Source organism: Macrobrachium nipponense, chromosome 1, assembly GCF_015104395.2.
Source record: "Macrobrachium nipponense isolate FS-2020 chromosome 1, ASM1510439v2, whole genome shotgun sequence".
Taxonomy (NCBI): Eukaryota; Metazoa; Arthropoda; class Malacostraca; order Decapoda; family Palaemonidae; genus Macrobrachium; species Macrobrachium nipponense.
In genome coordinates, this window is record NC_087200.1 from 126,990,156 (window position 1) to 127,011,876 (window position 21,721).

At 42.5% G+C, this 21,721-nt stretch overlaps 1 protein-coding gene across 3 annotated transcripts in view; it reads left to right on the forward strand.

Moving 5' to 3' along the window:
• LOC135219611 (armadillo-like helical domain-containing protein 3) overlaps window positions 1–21,721 on the forward strand; it is a 166,240-nt gene that overhangs the window by 85,664 nt on the left and 58,855 nt on the right. For all 3 annotated transcript variants that reach the window (XM_064256515.1, XM_064256517.1, XM_064256516.1), the window contains exon 7: window positions 2,200–2,348. In XM_064256515.1, coding sequence (XP_064112585.1) covers window positions 2,200–2,348 — 149 coding nt within the window. The remainder of the gene's footprint in view (window positions 1–2,199; window positions 2,349–21,721) is intronic.

A 21,721-nucleotide genomic window follows, 5' to 3' on the forward strand; every position in this document is an offset into this window, starting at 1 on the left:
TAACCCTTCAAAAGGCGAGTGTCATGTGACTACATCTCGGATGCATGATGGCTCACTGAGCGCAGTCAGGCGGCAGCTGTTGAAGAGTCTGAGACCGTCATGAGCTACGCTGTGGACTTTGTATTGGTTGATTCAGATCAGTCATTAATTTGTCCTATTGGCGTGTTGCTGTACCCATGAAGGATCTACACCCACCATGGTATGTCAGTGTCTTTATCTGCTGGCGGACTGCCATTGCAGAAGTGTCTGATGACACGTCTTTCTCCAAGTAATATGAGACCTTGAGAGACTTCTCTGCAGTTGGATAGTCCAGTGGATGGGTGCATTTCATCACTCCAAAGAATGTTGGACAGGATGTTAGATAAGGTCTCATTGTGACCATATTTATCTTTTCCTTTGGGCCTGCATACAGGTCCTTGGAACCTCATTTCTTTGGACCAGTGGTGGATGCTTGCAGTTTGTGCTTGCTTACCCGGCTCCTTCAAGAAGACAAGTTGCATCCTCGCCTATGGTGTGCAGTTCTAGAGGTAAGAAGGATGCGAGCGTGACTGGCCTCTCCACCTTCCCCACCTCCCTGGTCTAGGCATATTATGCCTAGACCATGCCCACCTCGTCCTTCCACTCCTCTTTCTTTGGGTTGAGGATAGGACTCGAACTTACACTGGTTGGTCGCAGTTTGATGCAGTAGGCTTACACTTAGAGCTTCCTTTCTATGTTTTTTATCAGAATCATAGAAGCAATCCCACTTCTTTTCCTAGCAAAGGGAGGAAGGAGACTGGCAATAATGCAAACCCTTCTCAGAACTTTGCATTAATGCCTCCTACTCTTAAATATTCTTCACTGCCCATTTTCAGATGAGTTACAATTCCTCACTCATTTCGAAAAGGCCCAGAAGTTTGACTCTTGATCATGCAGCTCCTATACTCCGATCAAGTTGTCAGAGGCTTGGCACTCCTCGCTCTTACGACCAGGAGTAGCCTAGGTGTGCAGAACTTCAGTCAGTTCTAGAGGCTCACTCAGATTCCTCCCACCAATCAGTGAGTCTTCCTTATGTAAAGGACCGAGGGTTTGTATGTCGTGTAGGAACAAATCACAATTTTTGAAAGTAAATTGTATTTTTCCTAACCATACAAACCTGAGGTCCTATACATATATGCCCACCTCATGCCACCCCTCAATCTGAACCTGAGCCAAAAGGCAAAGTGGAGTGTTTACATCCGGGCAGGCTGGCTTACCCGCCTGCCACATGGTAGTTACTGCCTAACCACCTTGTTCAAGACTTTTAATGGCCGTAATTCCAGCTACGCCGAAAGTAGTAATTCCTTATGTAAAGGACCTCAGGTTTGTATAGTTAGGAAAAATACAATATACTTTCAAAAATTGTGATTTTGGTAGCATCCCTCTAGCTAAGAATTCCGACCAAGTAGGGTTATATATTTTGCAAAATTATAGTAGACAGTCAAGCACATTAAACTGGTTTCTGTCAAAATTTAGTGGACTACCATAATGGAAAATGTTTTGTGGAAAGGCCGATAGATATTGTTCTCCTTGAGGAAGGTTGAGAACATTCTAACCTCGGTAATTTAGAAAATATTTTCATTTCTGACTGAGGTCGTATGAGATCCGAGTAAAGATGCTAACAGCTTGCAGCTTAGATGCCTGAAAAAATTGAAGCCCCAAAGAATTGGATGGAGGCTTACAGTATATTATCAGAGAACCCTGCATGACATATCTGAGTAACTCTTACTACATTACACAAGTATCTGCAGGGCTATGTAATTACCAAAGCTATAATAGAAAAGATCTTGTCCAAACATCATCATGGGATTGCATTATGTTTAAGTTGAATACTACATATTATAACTTTGAGGAATGTAATCACTCAGAATAAAGGTCAACAGAGATGCAGTTATAGGGCATGGAGGAAGAAATAAATGAAATGCTAATACCATATTATAATGAGGTCAGTTGTAGTATTGTGTTAGCTCTCCATACTATACTATTCCTGGATGGTTGGGCTTTACAATGAAATTGTCTTTCTCCGTAGAAAAAGATGTAAATTTAATTGTTTTCTCCTTGGTTAGATTCTGAAATTTTGCTTCTAAGTAGGTTTTTTGTAATAAAATTAGGTCTGCTAAAATTCTGAAATTTCTTGGACAGTTTAATAATTGTTATACTTACAATTGACATTTCCAACAGGTTATTACAGCATCCTTAGCTGATTTTAATCACAAATACTCTGCGCATTTCATGGAACCTCAAGGCTCTGGATGGTTTGCTTCTCTAACATCTATGGTTGGTTCTATGTTTGTGTCCGAAGAAATGGCTACTCGCAACGAGCATATAAAGTAAGTTAAAAGTAGTTAGCGTACTTATCGTTGACAAAAACCTATTTTAGTCATGCAGTATCACTTGCAGCAAGAATGGCAAGCTAAGAGATAGCATCGGTCTTCCAAGAGTAGAGTTTTATATCCAATTCCATACATACCACATATACTCGTGTAACGCGGTCTCACGTATCATGCGACCCACAATTTTTCACCTTTAAAAAATTACTTTTTCATGTATCTCGTGTATCATGCAAGTTCATTTTTTAAGACCAAATCACAATAGGCTGACCTCTTCTTCCATCTCTTTATCTACCCCATCTTCTAGTTAAGTAAGTTAAAAAAGTAAAAGAGAATTTTATAACTATTGTTAGTAACTTTATACTCCTTGTGTAAACGCTTACATCCATAAACAGTTTCCTATCAATAATAGTCCCTCTATCTGAAAGCACAGTAAAAGAACAATTTGTTGTAATGTCATTGAGTTCGTAAAATTCTTCATTCACTGATACACTAATAGCTAGAAAATATGAATGGCTAGGGAAAGTGTAATATGTACCGTGTTCAGTATTAGAATTTTCTCCCCTCAATGGTTTCGAGGCCAAACTTTCATTACCTTTTAGTGAATTAAGATTAATTAGGAACCTATCAACATTCCCCATAAGCATTATTCCTAAAGAAGTCTCAATATACACAGACGAATTAGGACTCCCTATCACAATGTCTCTTCCCAAAAGACAATGTGAAAAATCTACTCCTAACAAAAGCTGAACATCATCAATGCTCTGAGAATTGGTTGATAAAAGCTTGTCAGCAAATACAAAATTTTTACTCTGCATTATACTAACTACTTGGCCAAGACCAGGTAAACTCAATTGCAAGTTTATAGAGGGTACAACTAGAGCAGAAATAGCAAAGGTTTCATTCCCCAGTTTAATAGGAACTTCAACAAGACTAGTAGAATATTCCTTTTGACCATTAAACCCTTTCACAGTCAGTTTTACTTTAGTAGCTAAAGACCTGAAATTGTAAAAGGAAGCTAACTTGCTAGATATAAAAGTGTTTTGTGATCCTGAATCTTTACGACCCCTATAAAGCCTATCATGACCATTTATACACAAATGTAAAAGTAGGAGAACTGAACCTGTGGTAACATTTGGTAATACGGTATCCCACTGCTTGCTTCCGGAATTGGAAGACTCTGCTTTACTATTAATCATATCAGGACTAAGGTTACAACAAAGATACTCCATATGATACTGTGAACAATGTGAACAAGGTCTTCGAAATCTGAATTTACATGCTTTAGTGGCATGATTAAAATTACCACATTTTACACAACCTTTATGCAATTTTAACAAATCAATTTTGGCAGAAGGGGTGGCATACTTAGTACACTTATAATTTAAGTGATCACAGTCAGAAATACCAGCCTTAGTACAAAAATTACAAGCTTTGGTCGGAACTGTCTTAGTTTTAACAGCCATTGTATTAGTCTTTTCCTGGAATGGCTTTGAATGAGCTACAACTTTATCCCTGACCGATAATTTACCTTTCGCCTGACCCTGTTCATACCTTTCACATGCTGTAAAGAAATTATCTATGATTTGCTTAAGTGATGGATGAGTCACATTAGTGATATGAACCATATGAGACTTAAATCTATCATTGAGTGCAGACCAAACGAAATATCTAACAACCTCATCAACATCAATATTTAAATATTTTAAATTTTCGACTATAGTCCTAAGTTCTGATAAGAAAACAAAGGGGTCGTCTCCTTCTTTGAGATGTAGACAGGTCAATTCTTAATTACAGCCGACTTTCGTAATTCCACTCGAGGCAAAAGCCTGAATCATTAAGTCTTTGGCATCTTTGTAACTTTCTTTGTCGGTCTCCAATGAACCAAGTAAACATTTAGCCCTACCCTCTACTTGTTGCTTCAAAAGTAAGAGCAAGTCCCTGTCTGGATAGTTAAAACTTTGGGTCGTGGTTTCAAATTCTCGAATGAATTTCAAAAAATCTTCACCTTCCTTACTTTGGAATTTTGGTAGAGGTGCAGTGGGTTGCCTCAAAACGGCTCCCTAGCAATATCAGTAGTAGATGAAAGTGGAGGGCTTCCAGCATTGACACTAACATCCAACAAAGGCACAATACCTGAAATTTTATCATAGTACGACTGACATGCAGAGAGCTCAGACTCCAAATCCTCGTCTCTAAATTCTCCTGAAAATTTTAGATTCTGTATTTTAGAATCCAAGTCACTTAATCTCTTCCTATACTCCAAGAGAACACCCCGCTCAGATACTTTTGCCATGTTATCTAATGAAAGGTACTGTGAAGAACGGTTGGCACATTCTGTAACCTTCTTCCTAATAATCTTACGCTGACCAATTAGCACTACCAATTCAGCCATTATGAAGACAAATAAGCATACAAACACCAATATAAGTATAATTACTGCAATACACAGCGAAAATTTCAAAAAATGGTAAACGATACTTAGTACATATATGCAACAAAGTTATTACTAAGCAAAAACTTTCACAGCAACGCGAAAATTAGGGGCACTCAAATACTAAATTATTTAGCAAAGGGATAAACATCAAACTACGAATCGAAAAATAGTTTACACTGAACTCTTAAATAAATCACCAAGTGATAAACATTAGCTACGAATTCGCAAAAAGGACACTGAACTTTAAAGAAACCCGCAATAAGAGGGATTTAAAATATTGTAAGTGAAAAACCCCCCAGGAAGAAACCTCCAATTCACCGCAATTCACGTCCTATGTCACGCACTTAACCTATAATGCCTAACCCTGTCACGGTCGCCATGCGCTGAATTTTTATTCATACACCGGGAAATTGATAAGGTTAATTGAAATATTAAGAAAAATTAAGTAATTTATTGTTGTAATTGAAAACTGTCCTATCATCCAGGTGCTGATGCGGCAGCTAATACACAAAGTTGTTCATCGTGAAGCTTGGGGGTGGGAGCCACAGTAATTCAGCCACTTCCAAAATACCTTAAATATTACCAAATGCCTAATTAATCACTACACAATAATCGTATGCATATATCTAAATTTAATTATGAGCATGTGCAGCACTTACACTTGGAAAGTTGCATACCTTGGAAATCTAAAAAATATATATATACCAACAGTCCAAACTGACGTCCACGTAGTACATAATTCATTATATCCCTGGAAGGGTACGAAACCTCGTATTACAAATATGCAAGGTATGAAACAGATGCTTAAATGAAAATACTAAAAAGTAAGTGATGGCAATTGGAAGGCATTTTAATATGGGAAAGCATTATCCCTCCAAATGATTTCGGATTGACAAACAAACTCCCCCTGAGTTTTACAGACCCACCGATATCATCCTGGGACGAAGGCGAAGTAAGTGTAGAGTGAGAGACTGCGATGAAGGAATGCTTCTTCCTGGCTGGGTTTAATCGGCGAATACATGTCGAAAGGAATAGTCGTCGTCACTTCAAAGATATAGCTGTATATCCTTATATAGTCAATAGAGCTCAGAGTATCTGAGTTACGAGACCCTTCGTGATTGAAATCTCCTTCGTAACTGACTTAAGTTTCCGTCAACCTCAGGAAGAAAGCAAAATCATTAGTGGTTGGTTAGGACAGAACCAGAACGGCCGCTGGAAGGCAGTGAGCTGTTAACAACCAAGGGGGTAGTTAAATATTTGAAAACTACGTTAACTGTCTTCCAGTGACCATGCTAATTAAACAAAAAAAAATACAAATTCCATATGGAATTTTAGTACAGGTAGGTCAGGTGATCTACCGGCCTGCCCTGGGTGGCAGGACTAGGAACCATTCCCGTTTTCTATCATATTTTCTTTGTCGCCGGTGGTATCAACATTGTTGTTACTACCTCCTGACTGGAATTCGCTTTTCAAGACTTTTTGGTCAACTTTATTGGATATTTTGGTGACGTACCTGGATCGTTGTTTTGGCATTCGCTACCGTGGACTTGCTTTTGATTTTTCTGCTAGAATGTCTGATTCAAGTGTTAGTGTGAGAGTGTGTGTGAATGTAGGCTGCAAGGTGAGGATACCGAAGGCTTCGGTTGATCCTCACACTGTATGTCGTAAGTGTAGGGGGTTTGAATGTTCTTTAGCTAACACCTGTAATGAGTGTGAAAGGTTGAATGCTAATGAATGGAAGACTCTAACTTCTTACTAGAGAGGGATAGAATTAGACAGACTGCACATAAGGGTGTAAGTACAAGGCCTATCGAGCCTTTTTCTGAGTCTAACTCTCCTGTTATTAATTATTTTGATTCTCCCTCTGTATCTGAACCCTCACAGACTTCGCATTCAGATTCGGCTTCTGAAATCGCCGATCTGAAGGCTACTCTTCATAAGATGAGGACAAAAATGGCGGCCATTCAAGGTAAGGGAAGTGATAGCGATATGCTTAGTGAAGTGAGTGCTCCCAGTGTTGTGGAGGGGGCGTCTGACCGTCTTTGCGATGCTCCCAGGCCTAGACCTCTTCCAAGCTCACATACCCAGAGGAGAAGGAAAGTCGAAAGCCTTACGGAGGTTGTGGGGAATCCCCAACGGTCAGGCGTCCCTTCAGCAGGCTCTGTTTTGCAACAGACTGCTCAGGACCGCTTCAAAAGGAGCGTCCTACGAGATTGTTTCTCTTCATCCGGTTCTCCTTCACCTAAACGAGGGTGGAAGGACTCGGATCTATCTAGGCCACTGAAAAGGCTCTGGAAGGAACCCGCTTTTGACTCTAGCCCGGAGCGCTTCTCGGAGGAAGCCCCCTCATCTATCAAGAAGGCAAAGATGGTCTCGACGTATCCACATTCTGAGGTTGAGGATCGTACACCTTCGAGGTCTCCTGCTTCTCCCATTGAAGAGGACGCTGGTGTGGCTTCAAAGAGGATATTATTAGCTGTACAAGAACAGTTAGCCTCTTTAGTTGGAGTTCTTTCGAGAGATCCTCCTCGTAAAAAGGACGCTAGGCTTCCTATTAAGAAGTCTCGTCTCCTTTCTCCTGCCAGGCGCGAGACTCCGGCCAGAAGTGAGGCCTCCTCTTCCAGGCGCGAAGCGTCCGCCAGGCTTACGGTACCAGATAGACTAGAAAAGTCTTACAGGTCCGAACAGCTTTCTAGGCACGAACAGACTACCAGATATGAAAATCTATCTAGGCATGAAGAGCCTTCCAGGCACGAGATGTCTTCCAGGCGCGAAGAGCCTAACAGGCGCGAGGCGCCAGCCAAGCGCGATGCGCCAGACAAGGATCCTGACAGGCGCGAGACACCAGCCAGGTGCGAGACGCCAGCCAGGCGCGAGGCGCCAGCCAGGCGCGAGGAGTCAGCCAAGCGCAAGGCGCCAGCCAGGCGCGAGGCGCCAGCCAGGCGCGAGGCGCCAGCCAGGCGCGAGGCGCCAGCCAGGCGCGAGACGCCAGCCAGGCGCGAGGCGCCAGCCAAGCGCGAGGAGCCAGCCAAGCGCGAGGAGCCAGCCAAGCGAGAAGCGCCAGCCAAGCGCGAGGAGCTAGCCAGGCGTGAGAAGTCAAGCAGGCGCGAGGCACCAAGTAGACTTGAGAGAGACCCTGTTCACTCGATGAGTCCTCCTAGTAGGAGTTTGTCTCCCGCAGAGAGAAGTTTGTGAAGATCCTCTCGTATTTAAAGCGGATTCTCTTCCCGATTTGGACGAAGATTCGGAAGACGAGGCTAATGGTAGAGAAGGTTTCTCTAACTATAAAATTTTGACAGCCCTTCTTTTGCAAGAGTATGGAGATTCTTTGACTCCTGCTGCTCCTCCTTCTCCTCGATCGCTATTTTCGAGTGCAATTGTGCCAAAGTCTTCGTCGGTTCTGAAGATGAGACCGACTATCTGTATGAAGAGAGCTCTACAGTCTCTTGACAAATGGATGTTGACAAAGAAGGAACTTGTCAGGACCACCTTCTGTATGCCTCCAGCCATACTTTCTGGAAAAAGAGGTGTGTGGTACCGAACTGGAGAGAACATGGGCCTTTCTCTCCCAGCCTCGGTTGAAGCTGATTTTTCAACCTTAGTTGATTCCTCGCGTAGACACGCATTGAACGGAGCTCGTGTGACTTGGTCTATTTCTGAGACTGATCATCTCCTCAAGGGACTCTTCCATATTTTGGAAGTCTTTAATTTCCTAGACTGGTCCCTTGGGGTGATGTCAAAGAAAGCCCATGACTCGGAAGGTCTAGACCCCGAAGTCATTCTTAGTATACTGTCATGTATTGACAAGGCAGTACAAGACGGATCGGGAGAAGTCTCCTCCCTCTTTGGAGCGGTACTCCTTAAGAAGAGGATTATATTTAGTGCTTTTCTAACCAAGGCTGTTTCACACTCACAGAGAGCAGCCCTGGTTTTCGCTCCCATGTCAGACTTTTTGTTTCCTTCTCAGTTAGTGAAGGACATTTCTCGCTCACTGACTGAGAAGGTGACACAAGATCTTCTCCTTCAGACTGCAAGGAAGAAGAGACCGCCTGTTGCGGTTGAGAAGAAAGGACCTACTTCTTCTGTTCAGCCCTTTCGAGGAGGCCCTCCCTCCAGAGCTCCCTCAAAAAGGAGAGGCCCTGAGAGGAGAGGTAGACCTGCTTTCCGTTCCTTTAAGAAAGGGAAATGAGACAGCCAGCCTCTAAACACCAGTAGGTGCCAGGCTACTCGAATTTGCAGACGCCTGGACACTCATAAACTCGGACGCCTCGTCGATGTCAATAATCAGGAAGGGATATCTTATCCCCTTCCAGGACAGTCCTCCCCTAACGACTATTCCGCGGGAACTGTCAGCCAGATACAGGGACCCTGTACTGAGGGATACTCTTCGTCTGATGGTGGATCAAATGTGGGACAAAAGAGCTATAGAATTAGTACTGGATCAAAACTCTCCGGGGTTTTACAATCGTCTTTTTCTGGTCGCAAAAGCCTCGGGGGGCTGGAGACCGGTACTAGACGTCAGCGCTCTAAACAAGTTTGTTCTAAAGGAGAAGTTCTCTATGGAGACTTCGGCCTCAGTCCTTGCGGCTTTACGACGAGATTGGATGGTATCTCTGGATCTCCAGGACGCTTATTTTCATGTCCCGATTCACCCTTCTTCGAAGAAGTACCTCCGTTTCATGACGGGGGGAAGGATCTTTCAGTTCAGGGCCTTGTGTTTCGGCCTGTCCACAGCTCCTCAGGTCTTCACAAACCTGATGAAGAATGTGGCGAGGTTTCTTCACCTCAAAGGCGTCAACATCTCTCTGTATCTGGACGATTGGCTCATCAGGGCCAGAACAGAGAGACAGTGTTTGGAGGACCTTACTTTGACCCTAAACCTGATAAAGTCGTTGGGACTACTCGTGAACCTCGAGAAGTCACAGCTGATCCCCAGACAGAACTTAGTCTATCTGGGGATTCAGATGGATTCTCGGGGTTTTCGAGTATTTCCTTCGCAAGAGAGAATCGTGAGAGGCTTGGAGAAAGTCTCTCTCTTCTTAGGGAAAGAACGAACTTCGGCGAGGGAATGGTTAAGCCTTCTAGGGACCCTTTCCTCGCTCGAACAGTTCTTTCCTCTAGGAAGACTTCATCTTCGTCCTCTTCAGTTCTTCCTAAGGAGATCTTGGAATTGGAAGACGGGACTTCTCTCCGACAGTTTTCTCCTTCCAATGGAAATGAAACCACACCTGGAATGGTGGTTGTCCCCTCTAAAAGAGAACAAGGGAATTTCTCTGGAAGTTCCAAACCCAAGCCGAGTGTTATATTCAGACGCATCGGAAAAGGGTTGGGGAGCAACACTAGGACCGAGAGAAGTGTCAGGCACCTGGGAGGCAGCACAGGTGTCCTGGCACATAAATTGCAAAGAACTTCTAGCAGTACACTTGGCTCTAAAGTTCTTCGAACCATTTGTAACAAATAGTGTGGTCCAAGTGAACGTGGACAACACTACCGCTCTTTCCTACATTCGGAAACAAGGAGGAACACACTCCTTGTTCCTATACGAAATAGCAAGAGATCTGCTACTTTGGACCTCCCAGAGGAACATCTCCCTACTAACGAGATTTGTTCAGGGAGCAAGGAACGTCAGGGCAGACAGGCTGAGCAGGAGAAGCCAGGTCCTTCACACGGAATGGACCCTTCACTCAGAAGTGTGTCAGAGTCTTTGGTCTCTTTGGGGCACTCCCCATGTAGACCTATTCGCCACATTCCTTTCCAAAAGGCTGGAAGTCTTTTGCTCAGTGGTGGAAGACCCAAGAGCTCTCGTGGTCGACGCCTTCCTGCTAGATTGGTCGCATGTAGACGTGTACGCTTTTCCCCCTTTCAAAATCCTGGGGCAAGTATTGAAAAAGTTTGTAACGTCCAACGGAACAAGAATGACCCTGATAGCCCCCTTTTGGCCAGCACAGGATTGGTTCGCAGAGGTGCTGGAGTGGACAGTAGACTTTCCCAGATCCCTTCCAAGAAGGATGGATCTTCTCAGACAACCACACTTCGAGAGGTATCATCAAAACCTCCCCGCTCTCGCTCTGACTGCCTTTCGACTATTGAAAGACTTGTCAGAGCGAGAGGGTTTTCTCACAAGGCTGCAAGCGCTATCGCTAGAGCCCGCAGAGCTTCCACTAGACGAGTCTATCAGTCTAAGTGGGAGGTTTTTAGAAGGTGGTGTAAGTCTAAGAAGTTGTCCTCCTCCAGTACCTCTGTAACCGAAATCGCTGATTTCCTTTTGTTCCTGAGAGAGGACTCTCACTTGTCTGTATCTACTATAAAAGGATACAGAAGCATGCTTTTGGCAGTCTTCAGAAATAGAGGCCTAGAGCTTGCTGACAATAAAGATCTACACGATCTTATTAGATCGTTTGAGACCACAAAGTCTAGAGAACCAGCTCCTCCCAGCTGGAACCTTGATGTGGTTCTCAAGTTCCTTTCGTCTGAAAGATTCGAGCCTCCTCAATTAGCTTCTTTTAGAGATTTGACAAGGAAATGCTTGTTTCTCTTATCTCTGGCAACAGCCAAAAGAATTTGTGAACTTCATGCCCTAGAAGATGAAGTCGGATTCAACAGAGACTCGGCCTTCTGCTCGTTTAGAAGACTTTTTCTAGCGAAAAACGAAAACCCCTCGAATCCCTGGCCCAAGAGATTCGAGATTAAAGGCTTATCAAGTCTCGTTGGTAGAGAAGCAGAAAGGTCTCTTTGCCCTGTAAGAGCCCTGAAGTTCTACTTGCACAGAAAGAAACAAATGGGAGGCTCTAGACAAGGTCTTTGGTGTTCGATTAAAGACCCCACAAGAATCATGTCAAAGAATGCGTTAGCTTTCTTCGTAAGGAGCGTCATTACAGATGCTCACAAGTTCTGTCCTGACGACTCTTTTTCCACTCTTAAGAGTGAAGGCTCATGAAGTGAGAGCAGTGGCGACGTCTCTCGCTTTTCAGAAGAATATGTCGCTAAAGAAAATCCTTGATACGACATATTGGAGGTGCAACTCGGTATTTGCATCTCACTATCTGAAAGACGTTCGCGTGACCTACGAGAAATGTTTTTCTCTGGGTCCATTCGTATCGGCGGATACGATACTGGGTACGGGAGCTAACACCAATCCTTAACTTTGTACATACCTTCTACTAGATATGTTCTAGATTTCTGCTGACAAAGAGGGCTCGATGCTGCACAGGCGGCCAGTCACTGTTGTTCAGTAAGGAACTCTTGTGATATCTTTTTGGAGGAGTATGGTAAAAAAAAATTTTTGGAATTTTATGTATGTATGCGTATTGTGTTTTTGAGTTATGGTTGTTGTAATGAGTTTGGGGATAACTCAGAACAATTCTTTCTACTAACATGGTGGTTAGGATCAGGTGGTCGGGATTGGTTGTGTGCTCCTTCATAAGGTGTATTGTCATAGAAGTGGTCCAGTACCCATTGACAAAGTCCTTTCAGGCTCTGCCGAGTAAGCGGTTCATACCCCATCGGCAGACCCACAAGAACTCTTAGCCATAGATCACATATCTCGCTAAAGTCTTGAGGTGATGCAGACTACCGGGCAACAGCCACGAAGTCTACCACCTATCAGGTAGGAACGAAAGTTTTTCTTTTATACCTACAACATATGTTGTTTACCTGTCTATTCCATATTAGCTGTCTCTTACCCTCCACCAGAGGGTGCCAATCAGCTAAGTATATATCTGACAGGTAAGTTGATTGTATGAAAATGATATTGTTATGATACAATAAAGTTTCATACATACTTACCTGGCAGATATATACGATTAATGGCCCACCCAGCCTCCCCGCAGGAGACAGGTGGAAGAGAGAAAATAGTATGATAGAAAACGGGAATGGTTCCTAGTCCTGCCACCCAGGGCAGGCCGGTAGATCACCTGACCTACCTGTAGCGAGTGGCGCGAAATTTGAATTTCTGTCGGGGACGACGGAGTCTTAGCTAAGTATATATCTGCCAGGTAAGTATGTATGAAACTTTATTGTATCATAACAATATCATTTTTAAGTATCACGCTTCACTTCACTCCACTCCACTGGCTGCGGGCCTCCATGGCTCTTTGCCGCCGCTACAAGAAGCTTCCAACGACCACGGCCCCGTGCAACATCCCACCAGTCCCCTGGACCATCCACTCCAAGCTCTGTCATGTCCCTTTTTATGTTATCAGACCATTTCATGTGGGGTCTTCCTGGAGGTCGTCTGCCCCTCTGGTTGTCCTCGAGTAATCTTGCTTATCAGTCTATCCTCATGAGCCCTGGCCACATGCCCCACCCACCTCAGTCTTTGAGCCATAAACGTGCGTGTTATCAGGGGCACCTCTGTCATTTCGCTCAGTTCATTATTATGCCGCCTTCTCCATTTCCCCATCTCCGCATCAAAGACCGGTCCACATATCCTTCTCAAGATTCCAACTACATCTGGCTGCTGCTGCTATTCTCAATTTTAATTCTTCCTCTACTCTATTTTCAGCTGTAACTGTTGATCCCAGGTATTTGAAGTTCTCGACCGCTTCCAACTCCATATTTCCACACCTGATGTTACCCAGTATCCTCTCCTGCCTTGAAACCTTCAAGATTTTGGTTTTAGCCTCATTTATTTCCAGGCCAACTTGATTTGCAGCGTCTCAAAAAATGCTTATTTTTCTATCAATTTCCTGGATGTTTTCACCACTCTGCATAAGCTAATCTATCACACATAGCCTCCCCAAGATGTACTCCGTTACCCTGTGGTGTTTGTCTCATGACCCATTCCAGCACTAGGTTAAAGAGAATTGTAGACAGTCCGCATCCCTGCTTTAAACCGTTGTCAACTTCAAAGGGACCCATTACTTCCCTTCCTTTCAAAGTACCGATAGCTAAAATTTGAAAATTGCGGCAGCGATTCTTTTGTTTCAGTGTAGTTTGGTATCCTGCCTGCAACTGGGGAATAGGTAAACAACTCGGCAAAGAAGCTCAATTTTATTTCTACTGGCTTCCGATAATTTTATTTTTACTGGCTTCCGATAAAGGTCGTGAGCTGTTGCTATCTTTGAATTTGGATTTCATTGTTCGCTGAGAGTTGCCAATACCTTCGGTGGAGTACTCTGATTCTTTTGTCATTTCCATTCGACATTTATTAACTAGTCAGGTGTAGTTAACAGTACTTTGACCAGTTTAGGGTTTTTAGTCTGTTATTTTGAGATTTTCTCTGGCGATGTCTGACTAGTAAGTTGAGGGTCCGTTTTTGCAGCAAAGGCTACAAATAACACGGTTAACTTCAGCAAACTGTGATTCCCATTCTGTTTGTGTTAGATGTAGAGGTCAAATTTGCACTATAGATTCAAGTTGTAATGAGTGTATTGGCTGGGATGAAAAACAATGGAGGGTTCTGTCTTCTTACCGTTCAAAGTTAGAAAGAGAAAGGAAGCGTAAGCTACTGCTAGGTATGAAAGGTGTTTAACTAGCCAGGAATCTTCCTCTGAATTGCCTGTGATTTCTGTTTTGTCCCCCAAACGCAGTCTTTCCTCTTTTCCACCTAATCCTGTTCCTGACTCCCATGCTTCCGATCCCAGTGCCATTGCCAGTCTCGACACAAAGTTTGAACGTAAGTTTGAGCTGTTAGCTAACTTTATGGGTCAGCTAGGTGAGTCAGTGCATATGCTTCTTGATAAAGAAAAAATTAAAGTGTTAGTGGAGGAGCTGGTTGTCTGTCCCGCCAATTCTCCTAGATGAAGGTCCCTGACATACTCCCCCACACCTGGAAGAAGTCATACCAGACACCCAAGGGAGGTTGGTGGGGTCTGCCCACGGGCAGTTGGCCCCTCAGTCACACCTGTAGGTGTTTCCTAGGTAGCGAAAGACAGCCAGTGGAAAGGCGTCTTGGACAGTTGCCATCGGCTTTCTTCAAGCTCGAATTGATGCCAGAAAACTTCCAATCATTCATTCATTCATTCAAGCTCGAATTTGTTGGCTCTGGAGAAATGCGGGATAGTGATTTTTCCAGACCACTGAAAAGGTCTGCAATGGACTTGATTATACCCATCAGGTACCGCTCAAGAAAACCCATCAGGTACCGCTTAAGAAGGTAAAGGAGGTTAAACTTTCTTATAGTTTGTGGGTTAGCCCAGAGACCTTTTCTTCGGATAATTCTGATAAACTTCTGAAGGGCAACTTTTCCCAACCTGTAGTGAGACGTAAGCGTCCGAGGTCAGTGCGTGCGTTGGTGTTTGTGTCACCTTTGGCCCTCCAAGCTGTATCAGTTACAGTTCACAAGTGGCCTAGGACACCAGGGTGTGAATTGTCCCCTGCTATGGCTCCTGTATGTGTTGTTCCTATTAGCCATGTCTTTGTTTTTGAGTGTATTTTGACTCCAGATCCCTTGTTGACACATGAGCGCCCATTGGTGCCTGAGATTGACGGATGGACTCTCAGTGGTGCAGGAGCGCCCATTAGCGCCGTAGCTTCCTTTTCCACATGAACCCAAGTCATTCGCAGTGCTGATTCCGCCCGCAGCTCCTTGTATTTTGTCTTCTGCATCGACCCTCATTTGTCTCCTGTATCTTCTGCAGAAGAGGAAGAGATTGCTACAGAAGATTCTAAACCGCTCTGGCCGATGAGGTGTCTGCTCTTCTTCTAAAAGAAGCGATTGAGAGAGTGGAGGACCTACAGACCTAGGGCTTTTACAACCAACTTTTTGTGGTCCCAAAGTCTTTAGGTGGCTGGAGGCTAGTCCTGGACGTGAGGTGCTGAATGTCTTTGTCTTGAAGATAAAGTTCAAAATGGAAACAAATTGCTCGATTCTTGCTTCCATCCAGAGGGGACTGAATGGTCTCCATAGACATGCAAGATGCATACTTCCATGTTCCCATTCATCTGGACTTGAGGAAGTACCTGAGATTTATCTACAAAGACCAAATCTTTCAGTTTCGGGCCCTATGCTTCAGTCTGTCTACGGCTCCCCAAGTGTTCACTTGGTTTCTGGTGCCTCTGGCGTGTTGGCTACATCTGATGGAGGTCAACATCGCCCTTTTTCTGGATGATTGGTTTCTTTGCTCTGCGATGGAACTAAGTTGCATGAGAGATCCACAAAAGACTTTTGAAATTTGCTCAGGAACTCGGTCTGCTAATCAATCTGCCAAAGTCCCAACTAGTCCTGACCCAACGGATAGTGTATTTGGGAATGACTCTGGACACTTCTTTTTCAGGCTTTTCCCTCCCCGAAGAGAGTACTAGAGTCATGTCTTCACACATTAGACAAGTTCCTATCTCTCCCAAAGGGCTTTGCCAGAAATTGGATGAGCTTACTTGGAACTTTATCCTCCATGGAACAGTTCGTTTCACTGGGCAGACTTCATATGAGGATCCTTCAGATTTACCTTCAGTCCCAGTGGAACAGGAAAAAGTTCTCAGATGACTTCATGTTCCCAATTGCGCTAGAAGTCAAACAGCATCTGCTTTGGTGGAGATCAGAGAGATTCTAGAAGGACAGTCTCTTTCCCCTCCGAACCCAGAGCTCAACTTGTTTGTTGACATATCCGAAATAGGTTGGGGAGCACTGCTGGGCAACAGTGAAGTTGCAGGGATGTGGAACTCAGCTCAAAAGGCTTGGCACATCAACCTGAAAGTGCTGACTGCAATCAGTCTAGGTTTACAAGCTTTTGCTCCAAAAGTATGAGGTCGGATAGTGTCAGTAAACTCGGACAATACAACAGCCCTCTTGTACATTGCCTAGCAAGGAGGGACCCACTCTTTCTCTCTCTGCGAGGCAGCGAGAGACCTTTTCCTTTGGGCCCACTCAAATCACACAAAGCTAGAGACAAGATTTGTGCAGGGCAGGATGAATGTTTTAGCAGACCAATTCAGTTGCAACAATTGGGTCATCCATACAGAATGGGCTCTGGATCCAGCAGTCTGCTTAGAACTTAGGATGTTGTGGGGAAGACCAATGATCGGCTTGTTTGCAACCGCCAAAAATCACCGGCTTCCACTTTATTGCTCACCAATGCCGGACCCAGCAGCTTGGGCAGTGGATGCCATGTTTTTGGACTGGTCACACAAGGAACTTCATGCATTTCCACCCCTAGGAAATGATCAGGGAGGTGATGATAAAGTTCCAGTCACACGAGAATGTATCAATGATCCTCATAGCTCCTTTCTGACCTCTCTGGGAATGGTTTCCGGACCTGGTAAGTCTGTTAGCAGATTTTCCCAGGTTACTCCTCCAAAGACAAAAACTGCTCAGACAACCACGCATGCTAAGGTTCCACTAAGGATTATCTACTCTGACTCTAACAGGATTCAAACTGTCATTCAACTCCTCAAAGCAAAGGTTTTACGAGAGTGGCTTCAGAGGTGATCTCGAAATGTAGAAAAAAGGTCTTCCTCCTACGTCTACCAGTACAAGTGGAACATTTTCTGAGCTTGGTGCAGAAGAAATAAAGTCTCTTCTTCTGAAACATCTGTGACAGAGATCACCGATTTTCTTCTGTACCTAAGGATGGCTACAGGATTGTCTTCTACAGCCGGAGGATATAAGGCTATGATAAGCTCTGTATTTAGGCACAGATGATTGGATTTGTCTTTAAATGAAGACTTTTGATACCTGCAAAGGTAAGGACACTCAGCAGGTATCATGGAATTTAGACGTAGTCCTGAAATGGCTGTCTGGTACTCCTTTTGAATCTCTAGCTTCTGTCTCACTCAGGAATTTGACTAGAAAGACACTTCCTGATTGTTATAGCTTTGGCCAAAAGAGAGAGTGAAATTCAAGCCCTAGACAAAAGGGATGGTTTCACTAGCGGAGATGCATTAGTCTCATTTACTTTAGGCTTCTTCGCTAAGAACGAAAATCGTACGAAACCTTGGCCACATTCTTTTACTATCAAGAACTTTTCCAATGTAATAGGAGTGGAAGATGAAGAGAGGACTTTCTGTCCAGTGAGAGCTCTAAAGTTTTACATTTACAGGACTGAAAACATTAGAGAACCTTCCAATAGCTTGTGGTGCTCTGTTTAGGACCCCTCACATCCTCTCTCTAAGAACGCTCTTTCGTTTTTTCTGAGAGACCTCATTCGGGATGCCCATTCTCAGTTAGCAGTGGAGGCTCTACCTGTTTGGAAGGTAAAGGCTCATGAGATTAGAGCAGTGGCAACATCTCTGGCCTTCAGATACAATCTTTTATTAGCTTCCATTCTCCAGTCCACAGACTGGAAATGTAAGTTAGTCTTTGCGAATCATTATCTTAAAGAAGTAGAAACAATTTTTAATGATTGCAGTACCTTGGCTAGCATGGTAATGGGAGAAGAAGCATAGGAAGTATTCCTTCCTATCTTACTCTTCGCCTTGAAAACCAACGTAGAATCCTTTGGGATTCGGGGGTACTCGGTACTGGATACTCTCCAGAATCATTGGTGGGGTGGTGGTTTTTAATATTTGGTGTAGGTAGTTTTGTTGGTATTCTGGCAGGGGCAATGTCTGCTTTACTAGCACTTGGTGAATTCCTTGCTGTAAGTCCCCCCACTGTAGTAGGTGACCCTGTTCTAACACCACACCTCTACTAAGTTGAGAGTAGCTGTGCCAGAGACAGTTCCTCTGCTATAGCTCTCTTAACAGGTAAGGAAACAAGCATCATGTTAATGCTGGCAAGATTTTTCTATTTGCATGCTTTTATCAATTACAATTGCAATAGTTGTTCATCCATGAATCCCACCTCCTAACAATGAAGGAATCAGCTTTGTTATCATACTTGGTAAGTTACATAAACAAAAATTATATTTTTATAATAATAAAATAATATTTTTTTTATACTTCCCAAGTAATTACAGAAGGGAGCCCACCCTCCTTCCCTCTCATCGATGAAAACGCATAAAAAAAATTGAGCTTCTTTGCCAAGTTGTTTACCTATTCCCCGGTAATGGGCGGGTTACTGACCTACACCGAAGTAAAAGAATTGCAATTTTCAAATTTTAGCTACTGGTACCTAGAAATACTTGGCTATGTAATTACTTGGTAAGTATAAACAAAACATTATTTTATTATAAAATATCATTTTTCCAAAGCTGTTCTTTGTCTTCCTAATTAGTATTTTCTTATTGTTCTTTGTTCTTCAGTCTGCAAGTAACTTTCCACCATACATTTGATGGGAGGGTGTTGAGAACATATTTTGAATTTAAGCCTATAATGGGAAAAGTAGGCATGAAAGACATTCATTCTAATGACAGTGATTGAAGCTATGAAGTAATTTTCTGTTTCATTAAGTACTGGATATGAAGTGCAGGGTTGTTATAGATTATATTTTATATTTGTTTTACTTAAATGGTTGAAAAGCACTATTGACAATTTTAACTTTGTTATTTTTGCATTACCATATAGTATTTCCATGTACTAAAAGACAACCTAGGAAATTTTCATGAATTTATCTCATATCTGTAGTATAAGACAACTGCCAAATTACAAAACCATTTGTGTTTAGGCTAACTTTTGGATACCGTATATATACTCATATATTATGTGACTTTTGAAGACATAATTTTGAAGCTAATTTTAATGGGGTTGCATCATAACAAGATATAAAATAAGCGTATGTAATATTCACGTACTATTATTATTCGTAATATAAAATACAAATAACGAAAATGCGTCTTTTCCTTGGATCTTGTAAAAAGTTATGCTTTACTTCACTGTATCCAATAATATTACATGTACAGTTACAGTATTCTCATATTACTATTATATTTTATATAATACAAACAGCAGTCATGTGCCATTTGCATTGTTTAGGTTTTCATGAATGTGGTCAACGATACCATTTGGGAATTTTTGTTTAGGCATCAATTTCTGTTTAAAGATACCAAAGGAAGTAATTTTCTTCCCATCAGCAATACACGTTAAAACAATGGTAAAATGTGTTTTTTCATGCCCAGTAGTTTTGTTTGACATCTTTTTCTCTCCACTTTTATTTATGGTCAAGTTTGATACCATATCAAAGTTTTTTACGTGTACATAGTCATTAGCAGCTTGAACATTGTTTTCTCAGCTTCCGCTACAACTTGCAGCTTGAATTTAGCAGTTTATTTCCTTGCTGATCTTTTCTTCTTGGCAAATAAGAGTATACAGTATTCTAATGTAAAAATATATCAGTCCTATTCTACTTGACGTCATTTGTAAAGTTCAGTAATTATTTACTATCATACGATGGTTAAAATGCAGGCAAAACAGCTGTTGTTATCTGATTCAGTTGTTCGTAGCAAATAAGCCATTTCTCATTCGGTTATTTACACAATGAGTTTAGTGTTACTAACGGTACTTTTATCATTCTCTTTTACTTTTTTAACTTATTGAACTGGAAGATGGGATAAAGAGATGGAGAAAAAGAGGTTATTCTAATGTGTGATAATTATAGTACATAATTATTATTCATATGACTGGATTGTTCTAAACAGTTATATATAATCCAAAACTGTGCTATTTACCACCAAAATGATAATTTTTAATGGAAAATGAATATGTCATCCTAAATGTTATTACTACTGTAATTACACTACCATTAAAATTTCTGAAATGTTACTGAAAGATAAGGTTGGTGTTAGCGCTACCGTAAGTTCCTCATTGGACAAGTCGGTAACATGCTTGACTACCGATCTCAGGGTCTGGGTGCAGTTCCCCACTCTGCCATCAAGGAATCGGAAGAATTTATTTCTGGTGATAGAAATTGATTTCTTGATGTGGTTTGGATCCCACAAGAAGCTGTAGGTCCTATTGCAAAGTAACCAGTTGGTTCCTAACCACGTAACAATATCTAATCCTTCAGGCCAGCCCTAGGAGAGCTTTTAATCAGCTCAGTGGTCTGGTAAAACTAACATATACTCAACTTAATGCTACCATAACTCTATGTTTACATTTTCTCTGCTGGGTTCACGTACATAAAAGCTTATTTCTTTGATATGGAATTGTTGCTTGAATATGCAAATAATATGTAAAGTAATAATGGTTTTACTATCTTCATTATCAGTTTATATCATAATATGAATCTTTTCTTGTATGTTAGGCATTATTGCACCAAGGCCTAGGCTAGCCTACCTTTAAACATCACTTAGAATTCAAGAGTAGATTTTTAGAATGGTAGTATAAGACGACCCCCAATTTTTGGGGATGAATTTTAGATTTGTTCATGAAACTTACCTGTCAGATATATATATAGCTGTATTCTCTGACGTCCGACAGAATTTCAAAACTCGCGGCACACTTAGTGGGCGGCCAGGTGGTAGTAACCATTTCCGCCGCTGGGAGGCGGATATCAGGAACCATTCCCATTTTCTATTCATATTTTTTCTGTCGCCGGTGCTGTAAACAACTGTTTGCAGTACCTCCGCCTTTGGATTTTGGAACTTTGTAGTCACTTAAGTATTTGGATTGTCATTTGGTTTTGATTCTGGATTGGTGGCTAGGCACGCGCGATAGTGGACTGTTTTTTTATTTTGGATTGGCTTTTGATTGAACAAGATGTCTGGATCAAGTTCTGTGAGTTTCAGGGTGTGTGTTATGAGTGATTGTAAGGTGAGGCTACCGAAATCCTCGGTAGATCCCCACTCTGTATGTACGAGGTGTAGGGGGCATGTTTGCTTAATAGATGATCGATGTAAGGAGTGCAAAAGTTTGACCAATGATGGATGGAAGATATATGATTCCTATTTAAGAAATTGGATCGAGATAGGATCAGGAGGTCTTCCTCTAGGAGTGGTTCAACCAGCAAAGGTAAGGGCAGTAATATTCCTCCTTCAATAACTCCTGTAGATTTTGTCTCTCCTAACCCTGTGATGTTGCCTTCGGGCCCTGAAATTGTGTCTGGAGAAGGTAATGCCCTCTCTTTGATTTTGGATTCTTTACGATCTCTAGAATCCAAAGTGCTTGCCTTGGAAACAGGTGC